This window comes from Paroedura picta, chromosome 3 (genome assembly GCF_049243985.1).
Source record: "Paroedura picta isolate Pp20150507F chromosome 3, Ppicta_v3.0, whole genome shotgun sequence".
NCBI lineage: Eukaryota > Metazoa > Chordata > Lepidosauria > Squamata > Gekkonidae > Paroedura > Paroedura picta.
The window spans coordinates 13709795-13728075 of record NC_135371.1 but is presented as its reverse complement, the minus strand read 5'-3'; the positions used below and the strand labels follow the sequence as shown (position 1 = coordinate 13728075).

The 18281-nt window shown below is 45.3% G+C and overlaps 1 protein-coding gene across 1 annotated transcript in view; it reads left to right on the top strand.

The window, feature by feature from the left end:
• Nucleotides 1–17349, top strand: part of LOC143834495 (zinc finger protein RFP-like) — a 28346-nt gene extending 10997 nt beyond the window's left edge. Inside the window, exons 8-15 of the mRNA XM_077331322.1 lie at nucleotides 230–738; nucleotides 5873–6304; nucleotides 7962–8057; nucleotides 9829–10059; nucleotides 11808–11830; nucleotides 12383–12501; nucleotides 13967–13996; nucleotides 15593–17349. Coding sequence (XP_077187437.1) covers nucleotides 230–738; nucleotides 5873–6304; nucleotides 7962–8057; nucleotides 9829–10059; nucleotides 11808–11830; nucleotides 12383–12501; nucleotides 13967–13996; nucleotides 15593–16107 — 1955 coding nt within the window. The 3' untranslated portion in view covers nucleotides 16108–17349. The remainder of the gene's footprint in view (nucleotides 1–229; nucleotides 739–5872; nucleotides 6305–7961; nucleotides 8058–9828; nucleotides 10060–11807; nucleotides 11831–12382; nucleotides 12502–13966; nucleotides 13997–15592) is intronic.
• The last annotated feature ends 932 nt before the right edge of the window (nucleotides 17350–18281 follow it).

Here is an 18281-nt window from a genome sequence, read left to right as displayed (position 1 = left end):
TTAGCTACGACTTGATTGTGCTTCCCATCGCTTATGTCTTCAGTTCCAAAGTCTCTCTGTTTTAAAATGAAGCCCTGGAAGTCACACAGGTGCTGGATGCTCCTGTGGCTCAGCGCTCTCATACAGCATTTTGCTTTCCCCTCTAGTCATGATTGATTAGCCACAGGAACTGCATCACTGTGAAAGTTACACTTTCATTTCCTCTCTCTCTCTCCTGCCCATCCCACAGCAAACGTGATTCTGGATCCAGAAACAGCCAACCATGAGCTTATCCTGTCTGCAGACCAGAGGAACGTCATCCAAGGGTTCATGTGGAACAGGCTGCCTGACAACCCCAAAAGATTCGACGTGGAACGCTGCGTGTTGGGAAAGGAGGGGTTTTCTTCGGGGAGACATTACTGGGAAGTGGAGGTGGGGGAGGAGGGCTACTGGGCAGTGGGGGTGGCCAGAGACTCCGTGAAAAGGAAAGGGCGGCTCATCCTGGACCCCAAAGAAGGCATCTGGGCTGTAGAAAAGTGTCAGGTCCAATACCAAGCTCTCACCGTCCCCGAGACTCCCCTACCTTTGCGGAAGAAACCCCGGAAGCTTGGGATTTATTTGGACTATGAGATGAAGCAGGTGGCCTTTCACGATGTCAATCACAAGACCCCCATCTTCACATTCCCCACGGCTTCGCTCAATGGGGAGACGCTTTTCCCTTTCCTGCATGTTGGGGTAGGGTGCTGGCTTACAGTTTGCCCCTGAGGTTTTCCTTGCCACATGGAGCGGACAGAAAAAGTTGACCAAACAGAACCAAGAACCAGGGTGGGGCCAATGGGTTCATATCCATACTAATTCTCCTCCTTAAACTATATATTTTTTAAAGGAGGCATTTTGACTTCCTGGTGGATTTGTCGCTTGCTGAGAAGGAAATAGGTGCTTCTTTGCGGAATGGAAATTTACAGTTTCAAAGCTTCTTTCAATGAGAAAATCTTCCCTTTCTGCCAGATCACTCATTTGAAGGCTGACCTTAGGTCTTGTTTGTGAAAGAAAGATAGTCTTCTGAGCTGTACTGCAGTATAGGAGATACTATGTATGGTGAAGCAGCTGGACTGTCAGAGTAGGACTGCGGGAAACCTTGATTCAAATCTGCCTTGAAGCTCCCTGGATGATTAGGGACCACTTGCTCCATCATCTTATCCTACCTTTCAGGACTGTTGTGAAGGGAAGAGAACCTGAGTTCCTTGTTGAACAGGGAGGGGGGATAAAAATACAATATAATTTCTAAAAACTAATTATTTAATTTTTCTGGCGGATCCAGGGGCACTGACCATGCAATCCTATGCAAAGTCACTCCGCTTAACAAACAACAACCGTGTGAGATCTCAGTATAAATCACATATCCAAGAGTGCTTTCAAATTATGCAACTCATCTCTGGACGCTTTGCCTTCCCCTGGTCATCAGGACCTTCCCAATGAAAATGTCTAATCCCCATTTAAAGTCCTCCGAGCTTGCTGCCATCGCCACATTTTGTGGCCGTAAATACCACAAGTTATTTATCTCTTGTGTGAAGAACTTACTTTTCTCTATCCTGAACCACGACCCATAAACTTCAGTGGGTGTCCCCAAGTTCTAGTATTTCGGGTTTCTTGACAGCACTGGAAAGGTTTCCTGAATGGGTGGGAGTTAAATAATTTTTATATTAAAAAAAAATGTTAAAAAATTATTAGGTGATATGACCATATATGGTTATGTTGACCCACCCTCCCCTCCCCTCCCAAAATGGCCAATAATGGGCCTGGAGAGGGTGAGAAAGGAGGGACCCCAGGTAGGAGTGTACACAGCTGTTGCTTCCCAGCCATAGTCTGCAGGATTGCTCCATTTTTAGGGTTTCTCGAAGCCTGAAGAATGTTTCAGAGGTTTCCCAATGGCAAAAATGTGGAGAAAATCTTCTTTATAGGTAAAGTGTTCCATCCCCTTGATCTTCGTTGTCCTTATTTGTACCTTTTCCAGTGCTATAGCACCTTCTATGAGGTGCGGTGACCCAAACTGTACACAGTATTCCAAATGAGCCCACACCATAGATTTATACAGGGGCATTATGTGACTGACTGATTTGTTGTCAATTCCCTTCCTAACAATCCCCAGCATAGCATTTTCCTTTTTTATCGCAGTCGCACACTGAGCCGACATTTTCAGTGAGTTATCTACCATGAGAAGAGCCTCTTGTGGCGCAGAGTGGTAAGGCAGCCGTCTGAAAGCTTTGCCCATAAGGCTGGGAGTTCGATCCCAGCAGCCGGCTCAAGGTTGACTCAGCCTTCCATCCTTCCGAGGTCGGTAAAATGAGTACCCAGCTTGCTGCTGGGGGGTAAACGGTAATGACTGGGGAAGGCACTGGCAAACCACCCCGTACTGAGTCTGCCATGAAAACACTAGAGGGCGTCACCCCAAGGGTCAGACATGACTTGGTGCTTGCACAGGGGATACCTTTACCTTTTTATCTACCATGACTCCAAGATCTCTCTCTGGTCAGTGACCCCATCAACATGTATTTATAGAAGGGATTTTTGGCTCCGATATGTGTTACTTTGTACTTGCCCATGTTGAATCTCATTTGCCATGTTGATGCCCAGACAGATCCCTCCGGAGTGCCTCACTGGCCTCCATGGTTTTTACCACCCTGAACAACTTAGTCAACCACATAATTAGCTGCTTCACTGTTTACTCCCAACTCCAAATCATGAATAAACAAGTGGAAAAGGACAGCACCTAATACCAAACCCTGCTTACCATCCTAACTGTGAAAACTGCCCATTTTATACACTCGTTCTGTTGCCTGTGAATCAGCTTTTAATCGACAACAGAACTTGTCCTCTTGTCCCATGTTTACTTAGGAGCCTTTGATGAGAAACTTTATCAAATGCTTCCTGGAAGTCTAAGTAAACAACATCTACTGGGTCACCCTGGTCCACATGTTTATTCACTCCCTCAAGGCTGGTGAGACAAAATCTTCCCATACAGAATCCATGTTGATTCTTCCTAGCTGTTGTTCATCAACGTGTCTCTAATTCTGTTAGCTTCTGTTGCAAATACAGAGCTGGGCGGTTGCTCTCAATAACATTGGCCACTGTTCTGATTCCCTTTTTAGCACTAGAAGTTCCATCATCCTTCTGAACTAGGTAGCCTGTTTTCAAATGCCTTCCTTCATCTACTCCTGCAACCATGACATCTAGTGCCTTAAGTGTACAGGGGTGTGGGGTCATCTCTGGAAATTACACAGGCCAGGATGTTCCTATTCATTTAATGTTTGGCACAACAACTCCTATGAAAATCCTGAAGCTGGTGGCCCATTGGAGGCCCCTAGTTTCACTTTCTGTTGAATTATGCTTACCACAGATAGACATACCCTTTTATTATTATAGACAATTTTCTGTTATGTAGATATACTTCAGATGCATGTGTGTGAAAGTTCAAGAGATCTTTTTGTGGCTGCAATCACCTATATATCTTATATGTGAAGAAATAAAAAACTACATGTATATATATTTGTGTGTGTGTATAATTATAAGTATATATAGTAATTATAAAACTGTAACTCTATATTACTGTAAATCAAAAAGTATATGCATTAGAGTGAATTTACTGTCTGTATATGTATTAGGAAGTTGAACGATCATGCAAATTTAGGGTTGTAAAGCTATACAGTTAGAGAAAAAAGGGAAAATAGAGCTGATGTTTTGGTCCTTTAACTGGGGGGAGAAGAACCAATCAGAAAACAAAGTTTCATAGGAGCCAATCGAAAGCTAGATTTTTCAATTCCCCCCCCCTTCAATCTAGAAGTAAAACTAGCTTTTTGAGAGCAACTCATACAAATGAAACATCTGCTTCTTCCCTGAGATAAGCCCTTGCTGAGTGTGGCAATCAGTAAAATCCTGGCCTTGGGGTTTCAGCATGGTACAGAAGGGACATGACTGTTCTAGCATGTTCTAAGGGAGGCTGGACTCCATTTTGTTTGCCTATCATCAAGCTAGCAAATGCAACACCTGCATACACGAAGCTGCCTTATACTGAATCATGCCCTTGCTCCTTCAAAGTCATTATTGTCTACCCAGACTGGCTCTCAACACAGGTCTTCCACATCACCTACTGCCTGATCTTTTAACTGGAGATGCCGGGGATTGCACCTGTGACCTTCTGCATGCCAACAGGTGCTCTACCACTAGGGTTGCCAGCTCTGGGTTGGGAAATACCTGGAGACTTTGGAGCTGGAAGTGAGCAGGAATTGGGGCGTGGAGGGATCTCAATGGTATGGCACCCACCCTCCTAAGCAGCCATTTTCTCCAGGGGAACAGATCTCGGTCGTCTGGAGACGACCCACAATTCCAGGAGATCCCCAGGCCCCACCTGGAGGCTGGCATCCCTCTCCACTACTGCGCCCCAGCCCCTCCCTTGGGCGCAAACACCCAGCAAACGTCCCTGTAAGCCAGCCAGGGAATAACAGGCAGGCGCTGCAAACGAAACCAGCCATCCGTCTGAACGGCCCTGCGCCCCTCCCCACGCCCCACTCGGCTTTGTACCGGCGGCCCCCGGTTCGAGAACGGGCGGCGGCCGAGGCGAGCTTCCGCTCCGCAAAGCGGGCAGGGAGGTGGCCGGAGGGGAGGGGCCTCTTCGGGACTTGGAGGCTGCAGCCAGAAGCCGATCCGTCCCCGGGCAGAGGAGCGTCATGTAAGGGTGGGAACCGCTTTGCGGGGCGGCCGAGGCTTGGCGTCGCTCAGGGCGGGAGGCGAGCAGCTGTTGAGGACATCTGCGGGTGGGCGGAGAAGCGAGGGGTTGGGGTGGCCTCAGGAAGGGGGAGGCAGGGAGAAGTGTCCTCCTCGCCCCGTCCCCCTTACATTTGGGGGAGAAGTCTCGTCTACTCGAGAGTTGGAACGAGCCGAGGTAGACGTTTTTGGCCTTTAAAAGATAGGCATCCCCCCCCCCCCGCAGGCAAAACTACCGTTCACAGTTCAGTCTGCCGAGTTCCTGGTGAAGGAGCTTAAGGGTTTTTGGTTTTTCAATAAGGGGGTGAGGGCAAGTGTGCCTACACCGCTGGTAGGGTGTAGCTGAGGGCCACCGGCTGAATGAAACCAGGTGTTATGGCTTCCCCCAATGCTTTGCATGTGAAATTAGGAGCAAGGCAGGTATAAATAAATCCAATAGGTTTTACTTCCAGTGCCTGGAGTTGGCCCATCAAGGTTCAGCTCTCAAATAAACACATGAAGTTGGCTTATCAGACCCTTGGCCCATCAAAGTTAGCATTGGCTACTCCAGGGGTGGCCAAACTGTAGTTCTCCACATTTCCTTGGGCTACAATTCCCATGAGCCCCTGCCAGTGCTGGCAGGGGCTCGTGGGAATAGTAGTCCAAGAACATCTGGAGAGCAAAGTTTGGCCACCCCTACTTAGACAGCTCTTTAAGGTGTCACGTTGAGGTCTTTTGCAGCGTCTCCTACCCAATCCTTTCAACTGGAGATGGCAGGGATTGAACCTGGGACCTTCTGCATTCCAAGCAGAGGGCCTGCCAGTGAGCCACCTCTTCTCCCTAAAATATGATGGAATAATGATTTTCAGAGTTCACATGAATATGCACTCTCTTCAGGAGTGTGTAGGGTTGAGAGTGACTTCCTTCAGTGATATGGCAGACCTTTAGTTGAATAATAGGTGGGGGTCCGTAAAAGTTCAAGGGAAAACCATTCATGCATCTTGCATCTCCAATAATGAAAGTGTGCTTCCTGCTTTGCCCTCTTAAGGCCTTTTAATCTACTTTTTGCTTACGTAGCTGCTTTTAAAATGTTTATTGTGGTGAGCATGAAAAACGAAACTAAAGCTTTGTTGCTCTGCTTTATCAGAAATAACCACACCAAATGGCTGCTCCAGATCCAGAAAAAACCCTCCAGGATGAAGCCACCTGTTCCATTTGCCTGGATTATTTTCAGGATCCGGTGATGGTCATAGATTGCGGGCATAATTTCTGTCGAAACTGCATTGCACAGTGTTGTGAAGTGTCCGCATTCAAAAGCCTTCCCTGCCCGCAGTGCAGAAAGCCCTTTCTCTGGAAGAACCTTCGTGCCAACAGGCATCTGTGGAACATCGTGGAACTCGCCAAACAGTTCAGCAAGAAACGGGCAAATGAAACTGGGGACCAGAAGTTGTGTGAGAAACACCTGGAACCTCTAAAACTCTTCTGTGAACATGACCAGGCTCCCATTTGTGTGGTGTGTGACAGGTCCAGGGCACATAAGACACACAGTGTGGTTCCCGTAGAAGAGGCAGCTCAGGTTCACAAGGTAATGAAATGGTTAATGGGGAAATGCCTCAATTTCTGGGTTCGAGACGGAAGAAACATGATGAACTGAGGGTGAAGTGAGCTTTCAGTAAATGGGATCCTATTCTATGGAAATTCTCTTTGAGAAGGATATTTTAAAAGCTTCAAAGTCTGTCTGAATTTGCTGGCTGCTGCTAATGCCAAGTGAAAGGGGATGGAGTATGACTAGAGATGTATTTCCCATATTCTTTCCCCATGTTATTTTTTTCACATATAAAGTTTCTCAATGTCGTTCACTTTTAGGTAGGTTTAGATGATGGAGCTTCGTTCTTGGAATTCCTGGAGTATAATTTGGCCTTAAAAAGCAGCCCCTTGCCACATGTACAGGGCATTTTCAACTGGGGAATAATGTTGCGATGAGAGGGTATTTACCTCCCTCCCCAATTTATATTGGGCACTCTGCATACCTCAAGGGCAGCGGTCCCCAACCTTCTTCTGGTCGGGGACCGCCTCCGAGGGTGGGGGAGAACCAGCGGCCCGGCTGCCGCAGTTGCTCATAAACGTGCATGCCCAATTGCTGCGCATGCGCGTTTTGGCCACCAGGTGGCACTAACACGCATGCACAGAGTTGCCGCGCATGCACGTTTTGGCCACCAGGGGGCGCAAACGCGCATGTGCGGTAGTTCAGCATGTGCGTGTTTGCGTAGCTGCTGCGCCGGCTGCCGTGCTGGCCTCTTCCCCCCCCTCACTGCAGGGGGGGGAGGCAGGCGCGGCTGCTGGCGGCCCGGTATGATGGCCTTTGCGGACCGGTACCAGGCCGCAGACCGGGGGTTGGGGACCCCTGCTCTAGGGGCGATCATTCCTCCTTCACTATGCCATTGCCACGAATCCTTCATTTGTTAAAAGAGACAATCTGGAGTAACTCGTCATCCTGTGCCCCCCCCCTCCGTTATACACATTTCCTAATCTCTTATGCCAAGAGATCAGTTGCACAGGTGCTTCTCTATTGTATGCAGTGGTAGATGGGGCTGTGAATATTTATTTATTTATTTTTGTATTTATATACTGCAGCATTCCTTTCACACGGAAGTTCACAGTAAAATGATAAAAAACAGTATAACCCCATTAAAACCCATTGAAAAGTATCATTAAACAATGATCATTAAAAAGATGGCGAATACAGAGTTCTAACCCCACACCCTCTCCCTCTGTCCAGCTATAGGAGGCCAAGAGCTCTTTCTCGTTGGGGAGTGAGGGTCCTGATTTGCCAGTGCGAAGGGATACACTGATGGAGACTCCGGGACCCACCATGGCCTCAACCATACGCCTGGTGGACGAGCTCCATCTTACAGGCCCTGCAGAAAGCTGACAGTTCCGACAGGCCCCGTAGCTCTTCAGGGAGTTCATTCCACCAGGTTGGGGGCAGGGCTGAAAAGACCCTGGCCCTGGTCAAGGCCAGACGAATGTCCAGGAGGCCCGGGACAGCCAGCAAATTCATACCCGCAGAGCATAATGCCCTGCAGGGGGCATAAGGAGATAGGCAGTCCCACAGATAAGTAGGGCCCAAGCCACGTATAGCATATATGAATTCTTTGTTTACAGTAGCTGGCCAAATATATGAGAAACCAAAATTGTTGGTCTTAATTTTTAAGTGCATTTTAATCTTTTTTTTTTTTTAGGATAAACTGCATCAGTATTTGCAAGTGCTGAAAGAAGAAAAAGAGAAGGTTTTATCACTTAAATTGATTGCAGAAAAGCCAAGCCAGGATCTGCTGGTAGGTGCCACAATAATTTGTAAGGAGTGCAGCGCAGTCAGGGAGTTAATCCGCTGTTCTTCCCTTCCCTTGTCCTGTTTGCTTGACATGTCATGTGTACTATATATTACATAATTACAAGTGAATCTGTATTCAAATTGTTTGTTAAGCAATAATGACCTTAATAAATAATGACCTTTCAGATTCTTTTAAGTTCCCATAAATACACTTAAACAGAGTCTGGTTTGTCTTGGTTTTTATCTGCTTGAGCATCTCCTGGAAACATTATGGTGCAGAGTTTTCAGTTTCAAAATCCATTTAACTTATTTCCTGAACAGAATTCTATCATCTATTCTGTAAGAAGGGACAACAATGCTCCCCACCCCCTTCTTTCATAAAGCCTTGTCAGAAATTATACTCAAGAGAAATCATTTTAAATTCAGGGGCTCATGGGAATTGTAGTCCATGGACACCTGGAGGACCCCAGGTTGACAACCCCTGCTCTAGACCACAGAACTCTCTGTGTGGAGAAGATGACTGATTTGGAGGGTGGTATCTTGGAGGCGTATCCTGCCGAGCTCCCTCTCTATCCCAAAATTTCCAGGAATTTCTCAACCTGGTAAACCTAGTCAGGCCTAGCTTCTGTGACTCCTCCCTCAAAGGCCAACACAGCCCTGGAAAGGACTCTGCCCTTCCAGTACCTTTTTATTTACTGAAACATAGCCTGGAAAGTTGTGGGTGCCAAGCAACAGTTACTGAGGGCTTCTGTTTCTTAAAGCTACAAGTGCTCCTTTTATCATTTGAGTTTTTAAAACTTCCCCGTTTTATTTTTTTAAACAAATCTCAGAATTTTTTTTTTTGCAACCTGGAGTCCTTTTCAGGTTTGGAGAAGGATCTGCCTCACCCAGTCACCAGATTTAATTACTGACTTCATTTTTAGTCCATAGATTTAGTCTATAGTTATTAATATTATTGTACGGTTATTCATATGTTATAGGCTGTTTCATGTACTGTTCTTATGTTCCATGTAAACCGCCCTGAGCCTCTGGGGAGGGCGGTATATAAAAATAATAAATACATTTTTTAAAAGATGATACTGGTTGCTATGAGCTGGCAGTCTCCTATCAGCCTTTAGCACCCAGATCCCTAACGTAGTGGTATGTCCAAGACCATCTAATGAATCCACAGCTGGGTAGAGATTTGAATCCAAATGTCACAACCTTTTGCAAGGTCAGCACCCTGTCTAGATAAATAGACACAACAGGATTGAACCCCATGATTTTATCCTCTGAGTGGAGGCTTCCCATGATAGTAACACTGTGGCACTAGGTTATTTATTGCTGGCAACTGACTGCTAGATGCTCCTATCCATGACAGATTTGGCCGTGATGCTGGGGAGTAGCTGAGTCCCACCCCAATTTCAAAGATGTTTGAACCAGTGCTGGAGCAGGTGGACACAGAGGAGATGGTGATAAAATAATTTTCAAAAATTGGAACAAAGAAAACTTAGCTTTTGTTTCTCTCCCCCACTTTATTCCACTTCCTCAGTGGCTTTTGGAATGGCACCAGGGGATGATGATACACACGGCATCGGTGTCACAGGCACTGTCCAATAGGTGCCTGTAATGCTAGAATAAAGACTGTGTCTGCACAGTTTCAGTTCAGAAGAACAGTGAGTTTCCAACAATACGTTGAGTGAGACGTGAGCAGAAGCTCAGCAGTTCCCCGGGAAACACACGAGTTTCTGTGCTTCCAGTTTGTTTTTTATACTGTTGTCCTCTGTCCATAACAGAAAGACACAGCTGCTGAGAGGCAGCAACTCTTAGCAGAGTTCCAGCAGCTTCAACAGTTTCTTGAGAAACACCAGCAGCATTTGTTGTCCCAACTGGATGAAGTGGAGAAAGAAGTGGAGAAAAAAAAGGCTGAAGATGCAGCAACATTTTCTGAGGAGATTTCCCGCCTTGGGGCCCTAATCCAGGAGCTTGAGCAGAAGTGCCAAGAACACCCAATTCGACTCCTCCAGGTAAATTGATGGTGTAGTTTTTGTGTCCGTTCAACTTTTGTGCAGTAAATGGGCATTTGTTTCCCACTTGTTGTACACACTCTGTGCCACTTCTCTCATAGTTGTGGGAAGTAACATTTCATAGTGTAGGTTGTTATACTTTGAAAGAATTCCCCCCCCCCCCCAATAGTCTTTATTTAATGCATTCTAATCCCGTTCTTCCTCCAGTGCGCTCAGGGCAGCATGCCATGGTTTTCCCTTCCTCTAGTTTCACAACAACCCAGTGAAACAGATTAGGCTGAGAGAGAATGACTGGCCCAGGGTCACCCAGTGAGTTTAATGGCAAGCAGGGATTTCATCTCAGGTTTCTTTCTGCCTAGTCTAACACTAATCACTGCACCACACTGACTGTCCACTGCAGCTCTACCTGTTTTACGGAATCCGAACTGCATCCAGAATCACTGAATATTGTTGCACTGTAGTAATAGGTTGTGACTGAGTTTCCCTACCTGAACAAGACAAACTGACTGACTGATTTGTTGTTACACATGTTTGGAGCATTGGCCTGAAGCGTCAAAGTTTGCAGAAATTCCAAGAAAGCAATGTGCAGGATACAGAGCTTAGGAAATTTTAATAAGAGTGATCAAACTTACAGAAAGTCTCCACCTCTTGGGTCCCAAATGCATACATGTGCACAAGCACGCACACACGCAACAAAACTAGTCAGAACTCGAGACAAGATGCATAGCTAAAACTAAACATGTTATATCCTAACATGTTATAGCCTACAAGTCAGGCTGTGAAAGGTAAGCAGTATCTTGCACCAAGTTTCTTAGTAATGGAGGAAAACAAGTCAAGTTTCTAGACAAGAACTCCAGAGAATGTGAATGAAAAGTTCTCTTAGGAGCAGCCTACCAGCCATCCTCCCAAGCGATTCAGATGTTTAGCAAAAACTAAAATGAGGCCATAACAGCACAATATTGAGAAGAGACAAGTAAGGAGGGGAGAGGTTTATACAGTTATGCATGGGGCAAAGAGAGTTGACAAAGACAAGAGGCAGAACTGAGAAACCCCAGGAAAAAAACAATTTATATACCATCATGAACAAGGGACCTTCATGCCATTGGTCAGTTTCAGTTTAATTTCTGTGAAAGAACCCTTGCATAATTTTATGGTTGGGGGTCACCACAACATGAACTATATTAAAGGGTCACAGCATTAGGAAGGTTGAGAACCACTGCGATAGAGTGATTAGAATGTGAAATTTGCTGCCAGAGGATGTAGTGATGGCCACAAGATAAAACAGTTTAAAAAGGGGATTGGAGAGATTCGTGGAGGATGTCTGTTTGTGTAGTAGTAGCCATGGTGAACGAGGGGGATGTTCACATTCAGAGGCATTAAACATCTGCATTCTACAGCCAAGAGGCAACATCAGTGGAAGGTCTGTCTCAGTGCCCTTTTGTTGGCCTTCCAGAGTAACTGATTGGCCACTGTTTGAGACAGGAAAGTGAACTAGATGGACATTGGTCTGATCCAGCAGGGGGGGGGGGTTTCTTCGGTTCTATAGTCCCAAATTCAATCCCTGGCATCTCTACTTAAGAAGACCAGACAGTAAATGATGTGAAAGACCCATAACAGAGATCCTGAAGAGTTGCTGCCTGAGTAGACAATAGTGACTGACGAATTATAGTTAGATTCGGCGTAAGGCAGCTTCTAGTGTTAAACTGAAACACCTAAGTTTATTCTGTCTCTCCTCTTTTCCCTGCCAGGATATTGGAAGTACCATGAACAGGTATGATGGCAAAGAGCCCATGTTCTCACTGCTGATATGCATGCAATATTAGAATCTTTTGCAAGTCCCCCCCCACCACCACCACCATATTTGAGTGTTTGGGGTATAGTGCAGATATTTCCTACACAAGGGATGGGCAGTGGGTGCCTATTTCCATTCATTTGTCAGAGTTGATTCTGTGAATCAGGATTCTTCCTCCTTTTTTTCCAACTAGAGGGTTCTGGGTTTTCCTTCCCATGTGTCCGCCCACACCCCATGTTGCATTGCTGGAAGTCCGAGGTCTGTTCCCACAGAGTGCAAATGCATTCTTTTTCTTCCTCCAAGTAGTGTAGTTCATTCTGAGTTGTATTGTTTGAGCAAAAGCAACTTCAGGCGTTAGTCTGTACTAATGGGGGGGAGGAAATGAAGTCCAGGAGCACAGACTACTGTCTCCCCCCCCCCTCCAGGCATAAGCTTTAAGTCATGAAAAAATATTTGTTGAGGTGCTGATTTTTTTTAAAGGGCTCCAGTGTTGTGCGAACAAAATGTTTCCTGTAATTTCTAAAACTCTAGATGTACATTGAACAAATTCCAGCCACCTGCCCTACTTGATTGTTCCGACCTGAAGAGGAAACTCTGCACGTTCTCTAAGGAAAGTGCATCATTGCAGGAGGAAGTGAAGAAATTCAAAGGTAATCACATGGAGATCTGAACTCAGTGGCTGAGATGCAAAGGCTGCTTCTGATTTTTTGTTTGTTTGTTTGTTTTGGGCCAAGAGTGGCCAAACTGTGGCTCTCCAGATGTCTGCGAACTACAATTCCCATGAGCCTCTGCCAACTATGCCATAATTGTCTTGTTTCCAAGTTTTTGCTGTCCTCAAACCTGTGTTACCCCCACATTGAAAGCAGACATTTCACAGCATTGTGCAATGCTGTGAAAACGGTCATTCTTTCATGTTTTTGTACAGTTCTTCAGTTTATTGTTCCCATCTTTTCTTTATTTCGTCCTGTTCAATGAATGTATTTCCATGTTGATCTTTCAGCATGTATAACCATGATTTAAACTGCCCTTTGATTTCTTGGAGCTTGTGGAACAGATTTCTTGTTCTTCCCATGTTGTTGTTCTCTTCCATTTCTTTACACTGGTCTACATAACAGTTTGTTTTTGGGTGAGAAATTGCCTGTTTCCAAGCAGGGTGGATTTGATTTAAATCAGTAGACAGGAAGGCTCGATCTAAATCATGGTTTTCTACATAATTGTTCAGTCTTGCTAGTGACTATAATCTGACTACATACAACAGAGAGATAGATGAAGGTTCCATTGCTAGAAATATATACACTTCAATGCAGCGATTTCGTTTTTAAGCTTACAGGTTAGTTACACCTGCATCAGAAAATGAATGAAGCTTTGGTTATTTACCAAAGGTAGTTAAAGCTTTGCTCTCTGCCTTTGAGGAGAAGCATTTGACTTCTTCATGCTGTGCTCAGGTGGCTGATAGTGCCACTGCCCCATGCTCCCTTCCACTGGGAAGCGTATGGGGCAGCCACTGGCGGTCACCTCCCCCCCCCCCCATACACACACTGGACAGCTGATCAGGCCGGGCTGCTGCCCCATTCTCCCTTCTCCCTGCCGGACTGCTGATCTTGGGGCTGCCACTGTTGCCTTAATGTCCCCCCCCCCTCCACCTCACAGCTGATCCATGAGTCTTGTTACAGGATCCTTCTGTAGTCCAATGAATGGCAGGGAAGGTCCAAGTGAAAGGCTCCTTTCTTTGGAAGAAAGCATCCAGCCACCAGTCCTTCCTTTACAATAGCCCTGCCTATAGTCTTGGAAGGCATAATGAGCTCCAGGAGAAGTGCCTGCAGGTGCTTTGGTGCCATGGGCACCACATTGGGCATCACTGACCTCAAGAATCCTTACAGAAGCCTTTAGGCTAGCATGAAATTAGACCTCTAAGTTTGAGTGATTAATTTAACGTGTTTGCCAAACTTCATTAAACTGCTCTAAGGGTGTTATGGTATTTTTGGTTTGGTCATAGTCTCTACAAAAAATGCTGTCATCTATTATAATAATAAATACAAATACACACATACCACATCTATACTGTATTAATGACGAATAGATTTTTCACTTATTTCTCTCCTTTTATCCCATTAGCGATACTGTCTGAACCAAAATGGGTAGAGGGTAAGTGTTTGCCACATTTGAATGTTAGTATGTCACAGTAAAAACAGTGAAAGCTGTGTTTGAAATGCGCATTTTCTTTGCCATTAAGATCTCTGCCCCGCCCCTCTTTTAACATGCTCTCCAGCATTGTTTCATTACCCAAGCCTTAGCGGCTCGTTAAGGATAGATTGACTTGGGGGCAGACTGGACATGCTCATGCCAGCAGGGGTTTCTGCAGGTGCCTACCTGCAAGTGGGCAAAATCAGTAATCTCCTGTAGACATACTTTCTCCGCTGTGGCTTGCACCTTACAGAATAGCCTGCTCGAAGAGGTGAAGAAAGCTCCTGTTCTCCTGGCCTTCTGCAAACTATGCAAAAGGGGTTTTCTGCAGAGGCATTAAGGCTGTGCAGGATAGAATGGTTTCATAAACTTATTTGGATAGACCATCGGGACTTGTAGTGTTATCTGCTGTATGTAGCCTACGTAATTTCTGTACCACTTAATGCGGCATAATGCTGATGCCATCTCCTGTTCTTTCTGGTGGATTCAGTCTTTGAATGTCCTAATGCACTAGTTATTGAATATCCCATTTTGTTGATTATATGGCCTCTCTATGCGTAATCCGCTTTGAGTCCATGTGAGAAAGGCGGACTATAACATATAATAAATAATATCCCTTAGGCCTTATACATGCCTTATAAATGCCTTTTATCCTTTGTGCGTCAGTTGTGCATTGACTGCGATATCAGGGGTTTTTTTGTCTTCGTAGTTTCATTGTGGGCCTGCAAGACGGAGCTCTTCCGCCAGGCATTTGGTTGGGGGGGGGGTGTTGACCGGAATTCAATCTGGGGTCCCACCCTAGATGAGCATCCCTTGTAATACAATAACATCTAGTGTTGAATTGTTTGGCTGAACTTTGTAGATTGAGTTGGGAGAGTTGTTTCTGCTGTCTTGTGGGTTGTTACATGTTATATGTACTGTTACAGTTTTCATAGGGTTTTATGGGGCAATCGTTATGGTTTTAATGGTTAGCCTCAGTGGTCAAAATTATAATAATACACTATATAGCACTCTCTATAATGTGTAGCTGAATGTTTGAGTGGGGACCTGAAAGATAAATAAATATTGGAAAATATCAGAATGAGCATAATTAAAAGAAGAGTCTAATATGTAAATCGATCGTTATGGTTTTAATGGTTAGCCGCTTCGAGGTGACAGAAGTCATGAGAGGCGGGATATAAATCAAAATAATAAATAAATAAATAAACAAACAAATAAATAAATAATAAATTTGTGGTGTTGTCGGACATTACAGGATGCTCAACTGGTATAAGCTCTTGTGTTTTGGCAATTTCCCTTCCTGAAAAGCCGGGAATTATCCCGGGATTCCATCCATCCATCCCTCCCTCCCTCCCTCCCTTTTCAGAGATGGCATCCAAGACTGGAGTTTGTGCATATATGTGTGTGTGTATATATACACATAAACACACACACCCTAATCCTGGATGCCGTCTGAAGATTTTTTCAGAGGGCTACCTATCGCTATGAAATGTGATTGTCTGGGAAAGCTATCAGGGGCTGGCTCCGTACCTGATGCTTGCATTTGATTCTTTGCAGAGTACGTGGTGCTGGACCCAGGTACCGCTCATCCTCGATTTGTTGTGTCTGATGATCGGAGAACGGTGTCGTGGGGATCTTTCCGGCAGGAAGTGCCCTACAGCCCCGAAAGGTTTGACCCGGCCCGCTGTGTACTTGGTTCTCCTGGATTCTCGTCAGGGAGGCATCACTGGACAGTAGATGTGGAGGATGGAACTTTCTGGGCTGTGGGCGTGGCCCAAGAGTCTGTACAAAGGAAAGGACAGTTCAGTTTTGTACCCGAGGAAGGGATTTGGGCCGTAGGCCTCCACAACGGTCAGTACCGAGCTCTGACTTCGCCTCCTACCCTTCTGTATCTAAAGAGCCCCCTTAACAAGATCCAGGTTTGTCTGGACTATGAAGGCGGGACTGTAGTTTTCTGTGATGATGAAGAGGACCATCAGTTCTATTGCTTCCAGTCAGCAAACTTTGAGGGAGAAACACTCTTTCCTTTCTTCCGAGTCGGGGACATGAAGACTACCCTTTTCCTTTGTTAACGGCGTGGTCTCCTGCAAATCTGTTTTTGTTTAAAGTGAACTGCTACTCATTCTGAAATTTAAGGAACAACAAAATATGTGCCTAGTGCCATTTCCAGAGGAAGTTCAACTTTTGCTAGTGTTTGATTTGTTTTGCCAGTTTTCTGTGCATTCTGAATGAAACCGGAGGTAAAGAAACACACTCCAGGTGAAAACATGTGAAAAATAGGCTGGAATTTTTTTTTCACTGATGTGTCACCTGTAAAGGCCTTAAACTAACCAAGCCGCCACCTGTTTCTCTAGGCAAAGGGTCAGCTTAATTTGTCTTTCTGATATTAGCCAATAGACTACTGTTTCTCATAAAAGATCTCTTTAAAAATTAGCGATGTTCTGAATCTCCTAGCGGAAGACTGAAATGTGTCCACCATTAAAGAATGCGGAAGACTGAAATGTGTCCACCATTTAAAGCAACTAGGAAATCCAGCTTTTAACACGAGTCTCTTGGCTGGATTAGTAGGTGCTGGGATATAAAATGCGTGCACCTTGTCTCCGTTTTGAATGCTTGCACGTATTATTAGCAAAAACATGAAAGTGGGGAGCAGGAATGAATTAGGGTTCTGCTTACAGGTATTTTGCTGTGCAAGGCTATAGGTGCCCGCAACATATATGCACCACTTTCAGCTGAGATGAGACTTGAATTTTGCATATGGATATTATATACATACAAGCATATAGAGTGCTATAGAGCAGGGGTAGTCAACCTGTGGTCCTCCAGATGTCCATGGACTACAATTCCCATAAGCCTCTGACAGGAAATGCTGGCGGGGGCTCATGGGAATTGTAGTCCATGAACATCTGGAGGACCACAGGTTGACTACCCCTACTATAGAGTACATCCATGAGTTGTGCAGAAAGCAAGCATTTTATCTAAGCTAAACTCTAGTGGTAGCTATTTATCCATCTTGGATTAGCAAATGCATGAGAGATCACCATTGGTTATGCTTATTGTGGACCTGTTTTATGTCATGCAAGTTCTTATATCCTAGGAAAAAATCTTTTTAAACATAGGTTTCTTCTCTAGATTAAAAGCTGATTCAGATTAGGCTATGTTTTATTTTTTAACACTTAATTTTTTAATATATATCTAAAATGTCTGGATGAAAAATGGTGAACAGCGAACATTTAGACCACCTTGACTTTCTGAATGCTTTGCAATTTTTCTATGTGGCTTCCAAAAATTTAATAAATGTTATTTGCCCTGAAGTTTTGGTGTATGTCCTTACCTCAAGCCACCTTTATACTGACTGTTGAACGAGTTTGATATTAGAATAATCGAATTATAGAGTTGGAAGGGACCTCATGGGTCATCTAGTCCAACCCCCTGCACTGTGCAGGACACTCACATCCCAATCACTCATCTACTGTAACCTGCCACCCCCTTGAGCCTTCACAGAATCAGCCTCTCCGTCAGATGGCTATCCAGCCTCTGTTTTAAAATTCCCAAAAATGGAGAACCCACCACCTCTCGAGGAAGCCTGTTCCACTGAGAAACCACTCTGACTGTCAGAAACTTCTCCTTGGTTCCCTGCCCCCACTCCCTCCCTCACAAACACACACAAAGATATACAGAGACTCCCCATCCCCCCGTTTCCCCCCTGACCTGTTGGTTTCCCAACCTCCTCCTTGCTTCCTCCCCCCCCCCCACTTGCAAATACACAGAGACTTCCTCCTCTTCCCCGCTGCCATTTCCCTCTTTACCTCTTGGTTTCCCAACCTCCATCCCAAGCAAACACATGCACACAAATGCACACACACTCCTTTCCTCCAATATCCTGCTTACCTGCTCCTCCGCCGCTGCCTTGGCCCTGCTGCCTTGGCCCTGCACAGCTGCTGGTTGGGCCATTCTGGCACACTTCCTGGGCAGGACTACGGACGTCCCATCCGTCTACATTTCCGTTTTATGAGGCGCACCAGAAGATGTGTCCCACATCAACAAGCCAACCGGCAAGTGCCGCTCCAGTGAATTAAGATGTAGATGTATTGGTTGCTTGGAGAAGCTGCAGATGTGCCGAACTGGGAGAAAGAAGGCCCACAACTATTGATGGAATTTTGTCCCTGGAAGTTTTCAGGACTAAGAAAGAAGAAGTAGTAGCGGTGTTGTTTTCTATACTCTACTTTTGAAGACCTGAAGGAGG